General features: G+C 39.2%; 1 protein-coding gene across 3 annotated transcripts in view; it reads left to right on the plus strand.

Annotated features, from left to right (window-relative positions):
- The window catches only part of LOC149081064 (phospholipid-transporting ATPase ABCA1-like), a 172,144-nt gene extending 156,137 nt beyond the window's left edge, over positions 1–16,007 (plus strand). For all 3 annotated transcript variants that reach the window (XM_089237835.1, XM_089237837.1, XM_089237836.1), the window contains one exon: positions 2,397–16,007. In XM_089237835.1, the coding sequence (XP_089093961.1) occupies positions 2,397–2,485 (89 nt within the window). In that variant the 3' untranslated portion in view covers positions 2,486–16,007. The remainder of the gene's footprint in view (positions 1–2,396) is intronic.
- The last annotated feature ends 6,818 nt before the right edge of the window (positions 16,008–22,825 follow it).

The raw sequence follows: 22,825 nt of genomic DNA on the forward strand, positions 1-22,825 counted from the left end.
CAGTGTTCATTGTAATCAAACGCAAACTTCAATTTGGATGTTCTACGTGTCTTAAGAGTCAATCATTAACAAACAGGTGTTTTGCAAACACTTTACAGGAAGGAGAGTGCAATTGTTGGGGGGATGGGACCATGAATTGAAGATGTGTTGACAATGTAATTCACTCTTTGTGGATAATGATTGGATAAACTGGTGGTTTCAGGTATGGTATGATACATTAGGTCAGAGATTCTTAAAGTTTTTCAGCCACGACCCAAAATCAGCAACAAGATCAGCTTCGCGACCCATGGGACCGTTTGTTGTTCAAAATTAGTGAAACCAGTGATGCAATAAGTGCATTTATAAAAGAACTGTTAGTGGATTTTTATCACCCATCTAGGAAGCCACTGCAAATCAAGACTGGGTCGTGACTCATAGATCAAGAATCCCTTGCTGTAAGTGGATTGGTACAACCCCCTCTCGGAAGTCCTTCGAATGAAATTTAGGTCACAATCCATACCTCAAGAATTCCTGGCTATAAGTGAATTTGTACGACCCATCTCGGAAGCCGAGATGGCCATATTGACACACCGTCTCTAAGTCAAGAATTAATCAAACTCTGTTTCAGCCAACTGCTGTTTGTCTACTTTCCTTTTTGCAATGTCACCGAAATGGGAAAGATTGTGCTTGACAAGTGGATGAGAAAAAAAATATTTTGAAAGAAATTGATGTGTGCAAACTTCTTACAAAGACAGAAATTGCCAAAAAATACAATATAAAAAAAATAACGTTGAATCCTGTAATCAAAGGTCAGCAAAAGGTTGTTTCTATGGCAAGTGGTTCCAACATACAGAAAATATTTCAGAGGAGTGAGATTCGCCTGAACTATCATCAAAATCTATTCTACAGAATCTTATATTTATCAAAATGTTGCGATGAAGCAAACAAAAATAGTGAATTTTTATGGAAATCATCAATAAAAGAGTACTAACTCATTTTTTTAATTTTCTACATTTTTTTAATTGTCTCTCCCATTTACGAACTAATTATCAAATCCGTACGGGTTCATAAAAACATGTTCCAACTGTATCAACGGACACTCTTCATTAGTAGACAAAAATTTTGGTCCCATGGGTGTCCATTATCAAAAGGGTATAACTGTAGTAATATTTAAACCAGGAGTGCTCAACTTTCAGGAGAGTGCCACTTCATTCGTATGAAACCCTGTTGCAGACTACTTGAGCAACATGAAACAATACCGTAGATCACTTATATGATCTGTAAATGTGCCATGGGCTGTTTTAATGATATGGAAATGTGCGAAGAGCCACTTAACAATCCCAATATATCTTGGGTTCTTAAAACCCCTCAAAACTGCAGTCTCAATAACTTGGGTTCTTAAAGCCCCTCAAAACTGCAGTCTCAATAACTTGGGTTCTTAAAAGTCTCTCAAAACGACGGCCTTTAGTCCACATACACCTTGTGGGTGAAGTCAACTTTTGTTCAAAGCCTGATAACGGAAGGGGAGAGAGAGACAATGGGGGGGGGAAGAAGAATTTATCAGCTTGTGCAAATAGGGGAAAAAATTCTTCTTGGAAATAGGTGGCAATTTCTAGAATGTTTAGTGATGTCCAATGTGGTAGTTATAATGCAGATCAGAAAAATTTCAAAAACTTTCTTAAAGGGTTCTAGAACTGTGCAGCAGGTATTTTGAGTGGTGTGGGACAGCACAAAGGGCAGCTTAAATGCTTTGAAACTGTACCGCAGGTCACTTGAGTGATGTGAAACTTTACCACGGGTCATTTAAGTGATCTTTAAATATGCTGTGGGTTCTTTAAGTGACCTGGAACTGTGCTATGCGTCATCGTGCCACTCAAGTGATCTGTGAATATACTGCGTATAGCTTAAGGTACTCTGGAATTATCCTCCAGGTCACTCAAGAGTGATCTCTAAATGCACCACGGACTGCTTAAGTGCTCTATAATCATGTCGTTGGTTTCCTAAGTGTTCTGGAAATGTGCAGTGGGCCACTTAAGTGATGTAGAATTGCACTGTAAGTCACTTAGGTCATCTGGAACTGTGCAGCTTAGTTAATTTTTACAAAACTAGGTTTTTGCAAATGTCACAGGCCTCAACAGATGGATCCCAGGGCCATGGATTTAGCATGTATGTGTTAAACTCTATTAATCAGTTAATTTTGAAAATATCTGATGATCGCGACAAATTTTTTTGCAGGCCATGCGTTGAAAACTCTTGAACTTTTTCCTCTCCCTTTCTGCCTTGTTGTAATACTATTGTTGGGGTTTTTTTTTTGCGTTTAAAATTAGCAACGAATGTCTTTCATACGATTATTTTCCATTTTCACCAATTTGTTTACACAATCTCCTTCTGACTCTCTTCCATTTCTTATCCATTAGGCAAAGCACCAGATGGCACTTCTTCAATTTTAGGAGACATAGAGTTGCTGGTTCAACAAACACCAAATAGTAAAAGGTCACCTGTATGAAGAAGGGTAAAAAAAAGACGATATTTATATAAATAATACGAAAAAACGACTCACTTTCTCAATTGCAAACCTGCCAAAAAAAATTAAGTGAAATACAAACGATAAAAAAACCCCAATAACTTTCAAATGAAAAAATAACAGAGTCATCGTTACAGACTCATCATCATTTTTTCTCGAGCAGAACTTTGTCCACTACAACATTGTGTCGAAAAAAACGTTTTTTGATTATTACTTGTGTGTGCAGTTCTTTGTAATTTATGTCTGTACAAATTCGAGACTATTTTAATGGTTTCTATATGTATATGTATGTGTTTGTCTATTGCTATCGCTGTTATTTTTGTGATAACAAAAGAGAAAAAAAAATACCAACACAAAAAGCATAGGTTGCTTTTTCGTAACAGCTCTCATCGCATTAAAAAAATAACAAACACACATTATTTGGGGGCACCGTTAGTGTTTATTATAGTACATTCCTTCCATTTAGGTATAAAAAAACTCAATGTTTCGCTACTTAGCAAACAATGTTCAAAAAAGCCATTTGAAACATACACTCCGATAACTTGAAGTACAAATCTTGATAAGAATGTTTAGAGGTAGACCCTCAGATTGTCCATTAAAAAAAATCTGCCGTTTAATTGAATTATATTAAAATCTGTTTTCCGAATAATCAACCTGTACTTCACTTGCTTTTATTTTGCGAGTTTTGAAATTTGTGTGAGCGTTACGGAAATGAAAAATACATAGAAAGGATTTGTTTTCCGCTAGCTGATCTTAATCATGATATGTGTGATGAGTGAATAGGAGTCCGAAGAAAACACAAAAATTTTTAGAATTTGTGTAACCGTTTCCACCAATGTGGGAAATGGTTGCAAAGTCCTGTAAGAGCCTAAAATAATATGTTTTGGTAGTTTTTTTCTCGTCAAAAAAAAGCTTGGCTCTTAGAATAATTTGGTTGTCGCCTAATTTTCTTTCCGATTTGTCAAGCCCTGGTTTATATACAAACAAGGGAGAAAGAAAAACCATGTAAAAAACTGTATTTGACGATGTATAGGCACAATTTCTTTGGAAATCATACAAAGAAATTGAGAGTCTGGTATGACATTACTGAGTGATTTACTAAATGTACAAAGTGTGTCTTTTATGCCGGAAAACACAGTTCATGTCAGATAAATCCAAAATCTTCCGTTCAAGCGAGTGAGAAATGTTTGAGTCAATATAATATATTACATTAGGGCTACTACTAGATACTTGGTCAGGTGAGGCAAGCATGCATTTTGCATCTATAAACAGTCAAAAGAAGATTAAGGGAAAATTTTATTTCCCTTCCCCCCATTCTACCGCCCGAGGTACCAGATCTACTCAGTAGTGGTCCTGTATTCAATACAAGCTGCTTTTGCAAACTTGGTTTTCTCATTTACTTTCCATGGTCATCTTCAAAGTTGTTTCAAATTCTTAAGATATGAGATTGAATACGAATAAGTAACCCTAACTTGAACAGAGAAACGAAATTGTTGCATGAGAGCTGTTTAAATAACTTTAACTTGATTTTCCTTCTATTTTTGAGGCATTATACAAATCTAATTCATTGTTTTTCCTTAGATCTTGATACAACTATGACATAGCATCGAATATTTATTTATTAAAAATATGTATAGTTTGTATGAAATTCATTATGTAAACCAAGTGATTCCCAAATGTCATGCAGCGGCATGTCTCAGAAGATACTGTGAGAACACAATTGGCAGGTTACCATGGGCTAAAAAATTGCGGAACTAAAAAATTAATCAAGGAAAAAGATATTTTCCGTATATTACGCGGAGGTGAACTCGAAAAGAAAAGCTATCTGGTTTTTAGTAAATAAATAATAAATTAAAAAAATAAAGTAAGAGGCAGGGTCATGTCTACAGTGGTGTAGATGGTAGCATGGCTGCCCAGTTTGCAAGAGGGGACTGGGTTCAAGTCCCGGCAGAGACCAGAGACTTTTATTTTTTCGAGATCACTTCGGTATAATATCCAGAAAATATTTGTTTCTTTGATATATTTGGGCTGAGAAAAAAGTTGTCTATATATCTCTCTCGCAAAAAGTGATATTTGCACCTAGAATTTTCCATGTGTGATTACCAGCTCGAGCAAAAGAAGTATATACTTGGCTTCTTAAATATTCTGTTGGCGCCTGGACTTTTTATTGATTCGTCAATCCCTGAAGTATATATAGTAGATGTGACAACCCTAGGGAATCCATCAAAATGCTACAACAGAGGCGTACACAGGGGGAACCTCTGCCCCCCCCCCAAGCCAACCAAAAATTAGAAAATAAATTAATATTTCAGTGAAAAAATTGAAGTATCAAAAGGAAACACCTTTTATATGCTATATTGATAAATTTCTGTTAATTTAAATGTTTTTAAAGGATGGCAACTCAAAATTTCTCTGGAAGAAAATTTTTGTGTCCCTTCCCCCAAGCCTTTTGTGTCCCTCCAAAGATTGATGCTGTGTACGCCCTTGTACTGTAAAATTGGGCAGGTATGTCCCATGAAATTCTGATCATGTTCATGGTACCGCAAGCCCAAAAAAGTTTGGGAATCACTGTGTTAATCCTACATACAAGAATTTACAATTCCTCATGATAAAAAAGTGATTTCGTTTGTTAAAATTACGTGTACAGAGATCAAATATTCATTCTGACTCAATTCATTTCTTTGCTGGTCAAATTCATGATATTGTAACGAGAAAGTTTTCTTTGTTTCATCAATATTTATGTGATGCCTAGTTATTTGTTTTCCATATTTCTTAATAGTTAACAAACTCAAAAATTTGTCTACACCACTTCGTCCTCTCAAATACTATAGTATTATATATATATTTAGGTATCTTTTATACAACAGACACTCCAAATCAGGTGACAAATATTCTTCTGGCCCCATAGAGGTCGTTTTATAGATCTGTTTCCACCTTTTGTGTTAAGAGAGACAATTTCATTTTTAAAACATAATAATATGAATGTATTTGTACGTTGTATTTTCTCGTTTATGTTATATGTCTTGTGTATCATGTGGAAAATACGATAATTTTATTTATAGTGTGTTTTGACATGGAGAATATTCCTCCCCCCTTTTTTTTCAAATTGAATTTTGGGAAAGAAATTATGTGTTTCATAACAGCAAAAGTAATTTCTTTGCCGACGGTAGAAATCATCAATCGGGCTGAAAGTTGTTTCAATGCATATATTTTCACAAAAATAATAGCTTTCAGAGGTCATTTTGTTTCGATAACTGTTTTTCTCTTGGCAGATTTTACGGACAATTTTTTTTATTATGACAGCAAGTAGATCAACTCTGTTTTTAGACATAATAGTCTATAATTTCATGTGTTATCAAGTTAAAAGTCCTTTTGAATCATTAAGTACTGCATCAGACATGGTGATACATTTTTTCTTCGAACTCTGTCAGTCATCATCACTCCATGTGTCAAACGAAGCTTGTGTGCATGTGTGTGTAGAAAGCTTTCATAGTTGGCTAGGGCTGTCTTAACAGCACCATGGCTCCCTGATCTAAGTGATGTTCTAGGAGCCTCTATCTAGTTAGATATTCCTGTCTACCAATTTGCATGCTCATTATGGAAAATCATAGTAGCCATTAATAATTTGCCATTATCGTGATATTATGCACTCAAGACTTCCTGCATTCAGGTGGATCCGTGACTGGTGATAGAATATTCCAGGCTTAGGGGCCATGGTCCAGAGGGATTATTTTTTTTCCCATGTTTGTCTACATCTGTTATGGGGATTCTTCAGTGGAGACAAGAACAGAGTCAGTAAGATCTTCTCTGTTGAGCAGAGATGACTGAGGGCAGAGTTGTTCCTGTTAAGGCACTTTAAACTTTTGGGCACCGCGTATAATCTGACTTTTGGAAAATCAAAATTTCTAGGTTAAGCTCCATTTACAAAGCCTCTACACAAGGAGGTGCGTCACTTTTTCAGTCTGTGTGCCAGATATGCATTAATTCTGCTGCTTCACTTGTATATGTAGGGTGACCATATTACCCGTATTTTACACTTATTTTAATTGTCCCAACTTTTACAAAAAAAAATGTCTTGTTTTTTCCCTTATTTTAAACGAGACTTACTTGAATTTTTGAGATCAAGAATTAATATTATTTTCATGACTCGTAAATTATTGTTTTTGATATATATATATATACATTTTGGTGATTGCCAACTTTACTTGCCTTTGAAAATTTATTGGCTGTAATTGTCTTCGAAGATTTATTATCTGTAATTGCCAACTTTACTTGCCTTTGAATTTTTTTTCTAGACTGTAATTGACTTTATTTGCCTTTGCCAATATTTATTATCTGTAACTGCCAACTTTACTTGCCTTCAACTTTTCTTTTTTTTTTTGGCTGCAGTTAATGGCTTTACTTGCCTTTGAATTATTTTTTTAATTATCGGTAATTGACTTCATTCGCCATTGAATTTTTTGGCTGTAATTGGCAACTTTACTTGCTTTGAAAAATAAGTTTTTTTTGGTTGTAATTAGTGACTTCATTGGCGTATGCAGGGGGGGGGGGGGTTCCCGAGCCAAGATTATAGTGTTATTATGCAGGAAAAAACTTAACCCCCCTCAGAAGGAAAAAAATCTGAAACTACCCTGAAAAAATTCTGCGTACGTCTATGAGTGACTTTACTTGCTTTTGAATTTTTTTTCCTTGGTTGTAATTGGCTTTACTTGCCTTTGACAATTCTTTTGGCAATAATTGGTTTTTATTGCGATTTCCGGTATTTTTATAAAAGAAATATTGCCAGTCTAAGCATTTGTCATGTTTTTCATATTGAAACTTTTCTATCTGAACACCTTTTGCGAGCTGGATGGAACTATTTGTGTGGCCACATTTGGCCTGTGCACCCATGCTCCACACCAAGGGTCTTCAATCGTTCAAGTCGTGAGCACTGCCTATGCTTATCATCAAACAGAGCGCCCTTACCGTAAGGAAATGGAATTTTAAGAAGAGTGTGGGCAACTCCATTGGTTTAAAAATGGGTCATGGGTGATCTGTAAATGTGCTGCGGGTCACTTAAATGATCCGTAAATTTGCCATGGCCCACTCACGTGATTTGTACATGTGTCACGGATGCCTTGCTCAAGTGATCAGGAAATATGCCGCAGCCGCTTGTGTTATCTGGAACTGTGCCATGGGCCACTTAAGTCATCTGTTATTTTGCCGCTGGTCACTTGTGTTATCTGTAACTCTGGCGCTTAGTTCATTTTCAAAAAATTAGGGTTTGAGGTCGGGAGCCCCATTGGACCCGCGGACCAAAAGGTGGGCATATATGCCTTTCAGTAACGTTTACATGCATATGCTCGCTATCTGCATAATCTTAATTTTAGAATGCAATTTTTAGTGTTTTTAATCGAAGACGATCAAGTGCTAGCGAGAACGAAATCTAGCATGAGCAATGAGCATTCTTACAGCATTAATACCATGGTGCTCACGAGCACCTGGTTGAAGATAATGCTTTACACCAATTCACTGCCTAGAGAAAAACATGTTACGACAAAATTGATTGGGGGAAAAAACACATAGATTATTGAAGAAATTTAGGGGTTTTTTTTCTTTCTTTCCTTCCATATACGGAATCATTTTTTTGTAGCTTTAGCCCCCATTTCAGAAAAATATCAAGATACTCTCCATGTGGAAATATATATATATGACATTTGTGTATTTGTTGAAATATGTAATCTCATATGCATTCCATATCATATACTTTGTTTCGTTTTTTTTTTTACTTGTGAATGTTATTGTATTAGCTTTATATACACACACACACAGATGGCATGAATCCATAGAGTATGCGAGAGAATGAGTATTGACTCCTGTGATAGAAAATCGAGTATGTGACTTTGTCGATGAATCAAGATTGATATAATTATATATATATAACATGTATATTCATATTTTGCACTATCGTAGAGACGAACGATACTGATACTGAACGAATCTTTGATTTTGAATGTGTTTATTAGTTTTATGTATTAATTTTTTAGATATTGACCATGTTATTTATTTATTTATTGTATCCAAATGGTTTTGCTTGATCAAAAATAAGATCAGTCAATTTTATTAACGGTCATGTTTTCCACATCGCCATATCATTTTTTAAAAAATATATATAAATTTAGCCTTTTTAACATATTTACATATGTAATATGTGTTGCAAAACATAATCGAAACTAGGTATTCCAACATTCATTCCATTGACAACAGGTCTGAGGGAATCTGTGGACTACAGATCAAGTGTGGTCCAACATTTTTATTTTTGTCACATTTGATCATTCTAAAATAGTGTATTTCTTCTTGGTTTCAATGAGGAAATAGCCTAAGGTGTCTAGTAAAGTGGCTGTATTCATATTTCATCTTTGAGCGGCGAAACGTTTTTTTATTTAAAGTGACGTGTAATCATTACAAAAACAATGGAAACAGCTTTAGTGGTAATACTGATGCCAAATTTCACTCAAATATAAAGTCGGTAAGCCTTGTGTTTCAAGGTATGCCCATCCCTAAGTCCATCCACACTATTTGTACTCATGCAAATTTTTGAGCTGTTGAGTATTATGGAAGGGGCGGTAAGCAGAGTGATGAGTGAAGTGTATTAAAAGCATAAGTGGTTTTTGAAGGCCCAGCTGTTACTGGTGCACCATGGTACGAACACATCTACACACAGAGCTTTATCCACTGACTGCTAACATGCTTTTCATGAGAGACTATTGAATTCTATATCCTCCCGAGCTAAAGGCTGTTATTCAACTGGAATAGCATGGACACATATCAAATTTTTTCTAGTCCATTTGTGCTCAACCTCTTGTGTTCTGTGAATCCTTTGGGCCAATAGGATAAAAGTCACGGACACCTTTGCCGAAAAATCTTCAGCATATATATTAATGTAAAAACAATAATTCGTGTCCTATCCAAGTTCAAAGCCCCCCAAGGATCTCAAGGGGTCCATGGGCCCCTGGTTGAAAACCACTGCTTTAATTTAATGGTCAGTTTTCCAACTTGGAAGCATAAATGCAATCCTATTTCCACCATTAAAAAGTCTCGTAACACACCCAGGGCTGCCTCCAGGGCCTTCTTAACAGCATCATGGGTCCCCAGGCCAAATGATTTTTCTGATGCTCTACCAGGCAAAATCTGACCAAGATCTCATTTTTTTGAGGCCTCTTGAGGCCGGGCAGTGCCCGGGTGGGCCCATGCCTTAAGATGACACTGGCTGCCTCAAGAGCACCGGGCCAAGTGATTTTTTCTGAGGATTACCTGACAAATTCTCGAAAAATTTAACCACTTCACATTTTTCGGGTGGAACCCATTTGTTAAAATGGCATTCAACACACCTTGTAATGGTAAAAATATTCAATCGCCACAATTCACTCATAATTTGGATGAAAATATGGATGGCAGCACCAACTTCCTACACAACACCAGATGTGTGCCCAGACTCTTAGGTACACAAACACACTTCCGGCGCAATTCACTTGCCCCTAAAAAGGTGGCAAAATGGTAGTAAATCACCCTACGGTGATATACCAGTATTGTGTTTGATGATCATCAGAATAACCTCTTCCTTATCAAACAAGGCGATATAAACGAAGTAGGAAAGCCTGGATAACCCTCTTTTCTCTCTAAAAGGCGATATAATCCCAGTTCATTCCACTACAAATAATTGACTTTTCATAAGGCCAGTGATTTCCAATTGAGATACAGTCTACCCTCGTTTGTATGAACTCATTCAGACTTTGAAAATTAGTTTGTAGATGAGAAAGACGTTGAAAAAAGGAAAAAGACATGTTTGAGAGTGGAGGACGAGTTCATAAAAACTAGCAAGTATGTAAATTGAAAGTTCATAAAGTTGAGCATTTTGCAGTAGCGTTTTGTGGTGCCATAATATAATTAGCAAGAACAGGTCTTGCAAATCAGAAAAAAAAAATTAGGCAGCAGCCAAATTTTTCTTAAAAGCCAAACATATTTTCTTTATCTGAGGAAAAATTGTCAAAATCAATCTTTTACAACTTTGTTAGGAAATTGGTAATTCCTTTCCATCTCGTCGGCACTGATTCCAAAAAAAAACAAAAAAACATTTGTTCTCAGATTCAAATTTAGTGATCCCATGTAGGGCCTGTTTCTAACATGGGCAAACAGGGCATGTGCCTAAGACCCACACAATTTCAGGGGCCCCAAAATTGGTTGCTCCTTTTTGTATTTCAGCATAGCTCACATGGCCCCTTCCCCCCATTAAGTGGGTACAGGCTCCTAACTTTTCCACCTCCACCCTCCCGCCTATGTTAATAATACAAATTTTGGGGGGAACGGAGAGGGTGGTAGGGCAACTACCCCTCCTGTATCCAGCTATGCCCTTCCACTGCATTCGCCTCTGCCTCAAAGAATACTACATATGGGACCCCCAAAAATTCATATTTGCCTAGGGCCCAAACTTATGAATAACAGGTCCTGATCACAAGAAGGAAATTTCAGGTGCCAAGTATCTATTTCCCCAGTCACCATGGACATCTACTACTACTACTACTACTAAACCACATGCATCTGGACCATATTCCACTGCAGAATTTCTAAGGAATTGATACATGTTGGAATGTGTTGTGATCCTAACGTGAAATTTGTTTCAGTGTAATGCCATCTATTTTTTTTTTAATTAGATGGCAGCCATGGGAAAGAAGTATGTCACAATATTTTAGAACAAAGTTCAAATCGTATGTGCTGCAGGACTTTAAGGTGGCATTAGGTATTTAAAATTAAAATCTTGGTTACACAAGCAGGGCCATCTTCATGAGTTTTGGATCCTTATGCATAATCTGTGTCCATTTCTACTTCTGAAAAAAATGACTTCTATCATGAGAAAACACTGAAGTGGATTGCTAATAATTAATGAACTCAGATGTTGACCAACTCATTAAGACGCTACTGGTCACAAGAGTATTAAAAAAAATAAAATCCATGCCCCTAAAGCAGAATATACCGAAATCTGTGACGTACGACACAGAACCATCAGTGCTGCTGCACAGAGAGAACAATCTGAAAACATTTTAAGAAAAGTGTAGAAAACACTAGTATTTGAATTTTTAATGCAGAACATCTCCATGCAGCCGAACGCTCGTTGCAGAACTGTGCAAAACATTCTGCTTCGGGGACCCATGCATTAGGCTATTTCTTCTTGAAACCATTTTTTAATCAGTATTGAAATTATTTTCATTTCATTCTACTAATTGAGAATGCGATTTACGCTCAACACACATTAAAATGCATTTAGATTCTCAATTGATCGTGTATGGGAAAAATGTCTGATAATATGGTGAATTCTCAAGAATTAAGTTTTTTCTAGGATAAATGTTGCTTGATTTATATCGAATATACATTTAAAAATCCTTATTCAGGGACCGAGATTCTTTCCAAGACACAATTTTACAGAATTTTCCCCGATATATTGTATGACTTCCCAAATTTTCTGCAAGGAAAAACATTGGGACAATCGTATTGGTTCCTATCATTCAATACATTTAAAAAAAAAACGACTATTGATATAATTAAATGTGTAAATAATTTTTGATGATAATTAGACCAGTTTTTATGTTCGAATTGAACTTTGGCTGGTAGTTTTGTTTTCTTTTCAATTAACGGGAATAAATTTAGCGATTAGGATTAAGACTATGTAGTATCACTGATTATCAGCACATTATCATCCAACACCAAGGAGAAATTGATTATTCTTCTCTCTGAAGATCCTATGAAAATTCGAGAAAAAAATTTATATAGAATTTATACATTTCGATAAGTATGTATTGATGTTATAATCATTCCAAGATAGATTCACATTGTAATCTGTTACTTTATACTATTTAAAGACAAGAAACCACCCATTATGTCTGAAAATTGCTATTTTCCCCCCAGTAGCACATTATATCTTTAGTATATCATACCTATGCTGTTACCAGTTGAATATATTAACGATATAGTGTGCTACTGGGGTCAGTTTCTAAAAGCCTCTACCGTTTAAGTGAATAGAAGTAAATATGATGGAACACCATACCAGATTCTTTCTATTGTCTGCTTTTTTTCCCAGTTTCCCCTTCCAACTTGACAAAGCATCCAATGTCCCGACTGAGCTCAGTTCGAAAATTCGACAGTAGAAGCTTCAGGGCTATCAGAACCTAGAAAAGCATCTAATGTTCTGCATGAACGATAGAAGCTTTTGGGGGTTGCAGAGCAGGCGAAATTGTTCCAAGCGTTTCTTTGTTTACGGTAAATATATTCGATGGAGATAAAGTTGTTCTATCTTTGATCAATGGACTTGTGTGATTTCAAACCTTTTCTAAAGGTAGATGGATGCACAAGTGACAGGAACATGGGCCCATGTGGAAGTTCAGGTTCGGTTAACCATAATAATATCATAGGTGTACCCTAGGTGCTAGGTTGACACGTTGACTAAAATATTGGTGTTGAGGCCTATAAGCGATAAATAACTAAATGGCAGTCTGAGAACAGCATAAAATTTTGTAGAAATTCTGTCTGGGTGAAGCCGAGATAGAAATGAGAACATTTTAACAACTGGCTGGTGCGAAGAGGAATTCAGGAAAGAAAGTTCAACTGCATATGCAAAATCAAACCCACATCCTCTTATGTGCCAGATGAGCGCCCTGAACCACTATGCCTGTAGACGCAACAAATATCTTTCCTTAGAGCTTGTATGTACTGAACAGGACTACGTGGACGGTTAGACCTAACTTAGCCAACAGCTCGCATGCACTCACATTTTATCACCAGATGGCCACTTAACAGAAGATGATGTCACTCTCAGCTATTCAAAACTTTGTACAAATAACAGAGAGTGACATCATCTTCAGTTAAGATAGAAATTGAGCTCACCAAGTCCAAAAAGGGGTGAGGAAAAATATTTTATGTAATTTTTCTTGGAATAAAGATATACTCTTAGCTCCATGGTTGGCTTAAGCGAGGATGCAATGCAGTGCACGGGGCGGCAGCCTAAGTTTTTGTGTGTGGTTAGGCACATAATTTTTTAAAACTTTGGAATAAAATAAAAATTCTCATGACACACATGTGCTGTCAACCTTTTGAGCCATAGCTTGACTATGAAAATGTGGAGAAAACTCGAGAGAACAGACAGGGCTTGGGGCCATAATACCAGAAACAAGAAAGAACTTGCATGGGGCAAGTGTGCATTTTGGTCCCAGCCATGGGGGGATCACACGCTCTTAATCTTTGGTGGGCCACTAGGTCGCACCATGCTCATTTTCTGCACACGAGGGCTAATTAGACCAGGACCTACAATTTATTATTCTTTGCGTGAGTATTTTATCGACCTGGGCTACCACGCCCAACTCCATGGTAGGTCTACTACACGAACACACACACATTCCAATATGTTCCAATTTGTTAGAAGTTCCGCAGAGGGATATGGACGAGGTGCATGTGTGGTTTAGTAGTAGTAGTAACAAGTTTGGCGGTGCCATTTGAAACATTCATCAATGTAGATGAAACACTTCCAACAATTTCGTTTAGACCAAGGTTCTTTAGCCCCGAACCATCTACTGATGATACCCTATATGTGAAAGCTTGCATGTAGAATACAATTGTTTATTGTTTTAATCCGGAGGAAATGTCGGTCTGAATCATATTAATGGGACTTATGACCACATTAGTTGAAAATTAATCTCGTTAACTAGATCTTAATGATTTCTCAAAAATGTTTCGATGTCTAATCTATTTCTCTCTATATTAAAAAAAAAAAAAATGTTATTTTATTCGCTAATCAGTATCATATATCATTATCGTAATGGAAAGCTCAATGTAGATATAGTGCGGGAAGAAAAAATTCTATATATATGTCTTGTGTATTTTTTACACTCTGCAAAAAAAAAAAAATGTTGTGGACCAAATTCAAAAATTTATAAGTGCTTGTGGGTAATTATTATTAATATTATACATGATTGAAACATATCGTGCGTGCAGGAATCGTATGACTTGTATGGTTGAAGTATTTGCAAAATTTACATGCTCTCGTGTAACGATGCAACCTTGATTGGATGTGAGGGGATTAACGAGAGGATCACACTAATATTCGCATCTAGGCGTCCAGTAAGCATCCAGTAGAACTCTGTTGGCTGATCTCTGAGCTATTCCGAAACCTAGGTGTTGTCTTAGTGCATGGACCCAGCCCAACAGTGTGGGGGGGCCTTGGTGATGATGTGATTCTGAAATATGATCTTCGAGAGATGATGAAGAACAGAGGCTATTTACAGAAGTGGGGAAGCTAAGCGGGCTGTCAATTCCAAGAGCCAGAAAATTTGAGGAACAAGTGCATCAGAGAATTAGAGTATGAGTAGATTGAATGGTGCAAAAAAAAAACTAAATTAAAACTAAATCCATCTTGGCCTAGAGAGCGAAGGACAGGTCAGCTACCTAAGGAGTGTGCATGCATATGAGCGACCACAAGCGTACGCTACAGGATGTCCAGGTATGTGAGTGATCTAGAGAGTGTGAAGGCATGCGAGTGCCTGCAAGAGTGATGTAAATAGCATGCAGACATACGAGTGACCAAGAGTGGCTCTTGGGCTGTGTGACGAACAGGGCAGCTCTATGGGAGTGACGCCAAATCAGATTTGAATAGGGGGAAAAAGCTTTGCTGTCAGAAATGAAACGTGGTTGGGAGGGGTGCAAATTAATAAGGCACGAGAAGAGATACGCAGAAACTTTTGTGTTCGAGGTCATCACCGGGTCCATGTCTGGATGCTTGCTGGACGCCATGCTTAACTCAAAACACATTGAGAATGTTCTTATTGTCTCAAATTGTACGTTAACCATATACATTGTCTTGGAATCCATTCCGATAACAATATTACATGGTATAAATTATTTCGTTCAAATCAACGATCGCATAAGAATTTAAAATAATCTGTGAACGCGGATACATTGTGTTGAGCTGTAACGAGAGGAAAGCAATGCTATGATATCAATTAAAATGGTGTATTTTTCATTAATTTTCCATTATAAGAACATCGGCAGTTCAAAATAACGAATCAGAAAACGTCGAGAAGATTATTGAACGCAGAAGAGAACGAGTGCAGTATTCACATGGACCACAGTATGTATATTTTTTTTAGTGGTGAAAGTTCCTTAGAGAAAAATAATAAACGATTGTATATTTCTTTTGGTTCTAAGATACGTTCGAGGAGAAAATTTTAAAATTTTCCGTTATATTCTCTCATGTTTCTTCCCCACGATTTTCCAATTCTATGAATTTAACCGTAGCGATAAGGAAGGAAATTTGTTTTGGAAGAATTTTTTGGCTCTCGTTGTTTTGAAATTTTTTTTTTTGTTTTTCCCGCCCAGGGTCACAAATAGCAAAATGATTCTGGACTCCGAAGTGAAGAACAATCCTTTTAAGCTGTGATTGTAGCTTTACAATTTATTCAATAAAACAAAAATTTATGTGTAATGCGACAAGACTCTGTGTTTGTGTATGTAATGTTATATCACTCTGTTGTAGAAGGAATGAGGCAACACTTCTTCCACAATTCAAACAATTAAACATTTATCATATAACTAACGCGACAGAATCCACAAGAATGTATTACATCGATATGAGCGGGCCGCGTGACTGTCTGGTTTTAGCCAAGTCCAGTTCCTCCATCGCGCAGGCGCGTTCTTTTCCCTATTACGCGCACAGCGCCATCCAATGGTTGACGCTGTCGCCACAGTATCCCCCTCCCCTAAGTGACGGAGTCACATCTTGAGTAACTCAGTCTATCCGGAGCTCGGACTATTTCGCCGGAACGGGTACGTTGAGTCGGAGTAGTAGTGGGTGCAAACGTGACCGTGTCGGGTGGTTGGAATAGTTGTGATCTGGTGTTGATGGAACTTCGATGTCTGGCCCGTCCAGGCAGTGCCATCTTAAGACATGGGCCCACCCGGGGGCTTCAAGCGAATAGAGCCTCAAAAATGAGATCTGGTTGAAACTTTCGAGAAGTTGTTTCTACCAAACAACTTCTATAGGAGATAGGCCGGTTTGATTCGGTCGAGATGACGGATTCCGTTCTTAATACGTACACGGAAAAATTTTTCGGATCACGACAGCACTTCGACGGGATTTTCGTAGGTCAGTTGAAGAGGTCGTCGGTGCGAACGAAAACGTCCGCCAGGGCGGGCTGGACGTAGACATTGCGTGCGACGCCATGCCTTGAAGTCAGAGTCGACTTGAGTGTGTCCATGGTGCGTTTCAATTTGTCGAGGTGGCTCCGGAACATGTTATTCGACGAAAATCTCTCCAGGCAATCTCAGCGTTTGACCGAAGACCATTTCGGCAGTGGTGGTGTTGAGGTCTGGTCGAAAGCATGTTCGGAGGCCGAGGGGAGCAGAAGGAAGGCTGGCCTACAGTGCTTTCTGAGCTCACGATATTGGCGTTCGATGAGACCGTTTGCTTTGGGGTTATAAGCAGTTGTATGGATATGGTTTATTCCGAACAAAAGTGTTGAATTTATGGAACAGATGCGATTCAAATTGCGAACCTTGATCCGTCGTGATGGTTCTAGGGATCCCATATCGTGAAAACCAGTTCGTGTATAATGCTCGGGCACAAGTCTCTGCGCACGTATCTCGGATTGAAATTGCTTAGACCCATCTTGAGAATCGGCAGATAACGGTTAGATGATATTCGTAACCTTGGCGATTCAAGAATCTGCCCACAATGCTGATGTTCAGATGAGTGAATTTCTCCGACGGCACAGGAAAAACTCGGAGAGGCGATTGGGCGTGTTTGTACACTTTGGTTCGTTGACAGGCGATACAAGCACGGGCGAAATTAGTGACATCTCGTTTTATGTTTGGCCAGACGAAACGTGCGGTGAAGAGTTTCACACATGCTTTGACCCCTGGAGGGTATAGAGAATGAAATTTTTCAAACACTTGTTTGCGAAATGCTAGGGGAGCAAATATTCGCGGGACATTTTGCGAATGATCAGTATAGAGGTTGGTTCAGTCTGTATCCGGGAAGAAACGTTCGTTGAATTTTTAGTGAATTTTGATTTCTTGTCAAACTAGAGTCGAGAAGTTTGGCAAGTTCTGGATCGGTCTGATGGGCGTCGGCCAGAAGAGCGTAGCCGTTTGCGAACGTCGAGTTGGAGTGCGTCAGCCGGTAACCGAGACGGCGTTTGCTGGAGTGTTGAGAATGACAGGCAGATATCGGATGTCGACAGAGTATCATGGGCCCCCGGGCTAATTGATTTTTCTGAGGCCCTACCGAACAAAATTTCAACCAGATCTGATTTTTATGAGGCCCCTCTTCGCTTGAGGTGCCCGGGTGAGCCTACGCCTTAAGACAGCACTGGATGTCGGTGGTGTACTCGCTGATGTAACACAATTGTCGTTGGACGATCGGAGACGCTGACTCGAGTTTCTGGTGGAATGCATAGGAAATTGGTTTATGATCAGTCACGATGGTAAGGTGACGACCTTGCAACTGATGGTGAAAATATTTTACTGCTAGGTAAATAGACAGTAGTTTTCGTTCGTAACGAATTGCTCTTAGATTTCTGAGTAGAATTGAATGAGGTACTGAAGAAAACTAACGGCTGTATTCACCAACACAGTTTCAACTGCAATCGCAGGTCAAAGGATTGAAGATCGAAACGAATTGGTTAAATTAAGGATTTTAACCAATCCGTGTCGATCGCTGATCGTTTAACCTACGATTGTAGTTGAAACTGTGTTGGTGAATACGGCCGTAAGGGTTTAAAGCGATCGAGTAAGTCGACGGGATCCTTATTTGAGGCAGTTGTGCTTGTAAGCTGCCGAGATGAGCCTTGCCGATTGGCGACAGGCGTGGACAGTGGCCGGACGACGCGTTGGTGTGATTGCCATGAGCCGGAGGAACATCTGAAGAAAGTTCGCAGAGGGCGGCCCCAGCATGTGTACCATTGGCATCGGTAAGCAGAAAAAGTCGAGAATTCGGATGCGGATGAGCAAGTAGAGTTGCGTTGGCGAGCACTTGCTTGATGTCAGCTGGTTGTCCGTGAGTTCAAGCGTACGTGTTGGCTTGCATTTACCTTTAAGGCAACGTTGGAGCGGATCGATGATTTGAGAACATAGTGGGATGAACCTTTCGTAAAATGCGATCAGATCGAGGAAACGTTTCAGCTGCTTTAACGTTCTGGGCAGTGGATCGTCTTTGATGACAGCGACTTTGTCGGCGAGTGGCTTGAGACCCATGAGCGTTAATTGTATAGCCCAAGAAAGTCAGTTCAGGGACAACCAGGACTGATTTGTTGGCATTGAGCACGAAACCATAGGCGTCAAGACGTCGGTAAACTTCTTCCAGATGACATTTGTGGTCGTCGGGTGAGCAGTGACGGACTTAAGTATTTTGCGGCCCGGTGCCAAAAAAAAATATATGCGGTCCTCTGAACAGAGATTTTCCAATACTCCAAAGTGTCCATGGGTACTCTGATGCCCACCAGGTTCACACTGGTGTCCGAGAACGACTGTAAAACTACTCCGTGGTCGTAAAAAAAAATGTCATTTTGCAGTAAATACGGACAAATGTGTCCGAAAGATACCCAGGCCACATCGCTTCCCAGAGGAAAATTGCGAGTGTGTCCCAGGCACTTGAAGGCTTAGGGCTCTCAGGGCTAGAAAAACTATTACAGTGGATCCCGCTTATAACGTTTTTCAAACAATTCATGATAAAGCGTTGTAAGTGAGAAAACGCTTTAAACGGGAAATCTTAATGAGAATTTGTTAGAGTTAGGACCACGAAAATAAGTCCTATTAAGCGGGAAAACGTTGTAAGCTGGACCGACTGTATCTACCCCGGCCCTCAACCTTAAAGGTTTTATATCTTTGACTGAATTTTAAGCTATTGCTTTGTTAAGAAGTTAAAGTCAAAAAATGTAATCGAAACATTTTTATCCCCTTTTGCGGCCCCCAAAAATTTAGTGGCCCGGTGCAGCCGCACCCTTTGCACCTGCCTAAGTCTGGCCCTGCGGGTGAGGCACTGTACCCTAAGATGTCATCGAGATAGAAAAATGTGAAGGGTAGACTACGAAGCACCGTGTTCATAAGCATCTGGTACGATGATGCGGCACCTTGTATCCCGAAGTTTAAGCGGGCAAATTCGTATTTGCTTAAGGGCCACACAATTGCAGTTTTGTGTTGATGAGGGCCGTATATTGGGATTTGAAAATACGCCCGAGCCATATCCAATTTCGAAAAAATTGTGCACCGGCTATCTATGGTTGTTTACGTTCTGTACGGGGTACAGTTGTGGTGTCATGTTGAGACGAAGAGTTGAAATCTTTCTTTTTCACTACATGGATCGGTGACGCATACTGCGAGTTGCTGGGTCGAATGATACCAAGATCGAGCCATGTCGCCAACTCGTTTTTGATGAATGCGTACTGTTCAGGAGTGAGTCGTCGGCACTTGCATTGCACAGGGGGATTTTCCTGAGTGTCGATGTAATGAAGGACGTCGTGTTTGGGTGGACGAGTTTCGGGTTGAACGGTCGGTTCAGCGACTGTAGTTTTTTCAAAAGCGAATGGAATTCGGAATTACGACTACGGCACCTTCCCACGCTCTTGAAATTCCGCGGTCGTCTGTCCGATTTACAAGAAGAAAAAAGATTCTAGAGCTGACCCGAACAACTATCGTTCTATTTTTTTAACCGATATCGCCTGTAAAATCTTCGAAAAGTGCATTGTTAACCGGCTATTGCCCTTTTCTGCTGAGATGGGTCTTACCCCCTCGACACAATTTAGCTTCATTCCAGGACACTCGCTGCTGATTCAGCAATTATTCCGCCATGATATCTGGATCAGCACTATCGAGTCGGGCCATATTGACGTCATTTATATAGATTTCCAAAAGGCCTTTGATTGGGTGGACAGGCCGCTTCTTCTAAGAAAATTAGCTGGGTTGGGAATTCCTGACAAGGTGGTCAGGACATTCCAGGATCTACTGTCAGATAGGGTTCACCGTGTGCGAGTTGTGAGCATTGCTTCCAGCGAAAGGCAGGTTCCTAGTGGAGGGGTTCAGTGCTGGGTCCGACCCTGTTTACATACGATATTACCCAGGCGGTATCATCAATACCCACATTACAATATGCAGATGATGTAAAAGCTGTTTGCCACAGACGAAAATACAATGGGCTTACAAAATTCATGGCATCAGATTCTTCAGTGGAGCTCTCGAAACAGTCTACTTATCTCTATTTCAAAGTGTGCATCACTGCATCTGGGCAGACAAGCTAATCGTGACCACATAGGTAATGAACATTTACAGAAATTTAATATCTGCTCAGATTTGGGAATATTAATGAACGGTTCTCTGGATTTTGCCGATCATTATCGGGAAATGGTTTGCAGGGCTAATAGAACTGCGTACTTGCTACGTACGGCTTACCGTAAATGTGATTCATTCACCCTGGTATATGCTTTCTGTGTGTATGTCCGGCCTTATCCTTAAGTTTTGCTTACAGGTCTGGAGCCCATAATGAGATCAATGACATAATGCTCTTAGAAAAGCCCAAAGATATTTACAAAACGATTGCCAGGACTTTGCGCACTGTCCTACTCTGAGAGGCTCGGAGTCCTTGGTCTACATAGCTTAGAATGGCGCAGAACTGTTTCTGACTTGAAAATGTGTTACAAAATGGTCAATAACATGGTATATTTTTAATCGGGCGTGCCATTTCTTGCCATCACTGACCGCCAGGTTAACCTGCAGAGACACCCATATCAAATACAGAGAGATCCCGATGGCCAGAAAAGACTGCTTCTTCTACGGCTTCAGATGCAGATTAGCCAGAATATGAAATAGACTACCATCAGACCTTGTGTGCTCATCATACTCAAGATTCGCTTCGAAGTGAACTCTTTACGTGTCGCCAAAAGGTATCGATGGTGTTTGTGTGGGAACTTATCTCAGAGTTGACAAATTCCACACCGTGGTTCACTTTTAAATGGGTGTATCCTCTCTCACCTAGACGATTATACGCCTTCCAGCAATCGGAATGAATGGCCGTTTTATTCTCTATCCACGTCTCGATCAACCCGAGGAGCGTATCCGCGGATCGATTGTGAACGGCTTCCAAGAACAACTAACCCGATTGCCTCTCAACTCCACCAAAAACCCATTGACCCTCCACCTTATGACCTCTATTATACTTTTTTTCTTACCAAATTTCGAGTCGTCCATCTCGACAACCTTACCTGGACCACCTATCTTCTCCGACTTCAGTTCAATGTGGTCAAGTATAGTTTCGTTTATGAAAACCCACAAGACAAAATAATCAGTTTACGTCCGTTACTAATGTAAATTTTTTAGTATATGTACCGCCGAAGCATGGGCGGAGATACGGGGGGGGGGGAGGCACGCCCCCCCCACAGGGTCAAAAGTGGAGTGGGCAGATCTAATGTATATGTATATATATGAATTGACATAATCATCATGCCCCCCTCAGACTTCCAAGTCTATCTCCACCTATGCGCAGAAGCGAGTACACTAATGTATATATGGTCGGTCTTGACTTACTAATTTCTCCCTTAAGTCTTATAACGGCTGACATATACATTTTCAGCGTGAAAAATATTTCCTCAATTAGATTAGCCTACTGCCATTTGGTTTTCAAAGATGACATTAAATAAGTTTCATTTTTTATATATAAACACTAGATGACAGCAGCTGTTTTATAATCAAATTCATTTTTTCTTCTGTGGAGAGATGGCACCAGAAGTTCCAAATGCTCACACATGAAATTAATATTCAAGAATTAGTGAACAGGAAATTGGTGCTGGGGGAGGGAAGTTTCACTATTTGATGAACATGTAAACATCGTATATTCGAGGGTGACTAACCAAACATCTTGAACCCCATGGTAGAAAGGGGAAGGGTGGGGGGAAAGAGAGGAATTGTATGCTCTTTTTGCGCATGAAAGATTTTCACAAGCCTCAAGGCCTACACACTTGGGTCAGAATGGGCCTCAAAATAATTTAGAATCTCGCTTGATCTGTAATTAAGAGATTCTCAATTTTCTGATAAATTACTGCTCCTAAAATTTACTTATCACACATTTTTTGCATGGCCAGAGATCAAGACTTGACAAATCCATGCATGGATCCAGGTTGATGTGATGTGTGAATTGTGTAAGTTTATTCGATCGTCACTGTGTTTTAAGGGACAGACAAAATTTTCCATATTATTATTCAGCTCTTGCGCAAGGCAGTTATTGCCATGCACCCCCCCCCCAGATCTGCACCAGCA

Source organism: Pholcus phalangioides, unplaced genomic scaffold (genome assembly GCF_987345545.1).
Source record: "Pholcus phalangioides strain wild (caught in Gottingen) unplaced genomic scaffold, Ppha-v1.0 ptg000010l_1, whole genome shotgun sequence".
In the NCBI taxonomy this organism is placed as follows: Eukaryota; Metazoa; Arthropoda; class Arachnida; order Araneae; family Pholcidae; genus Pholcus; species Pholcus phalangioides.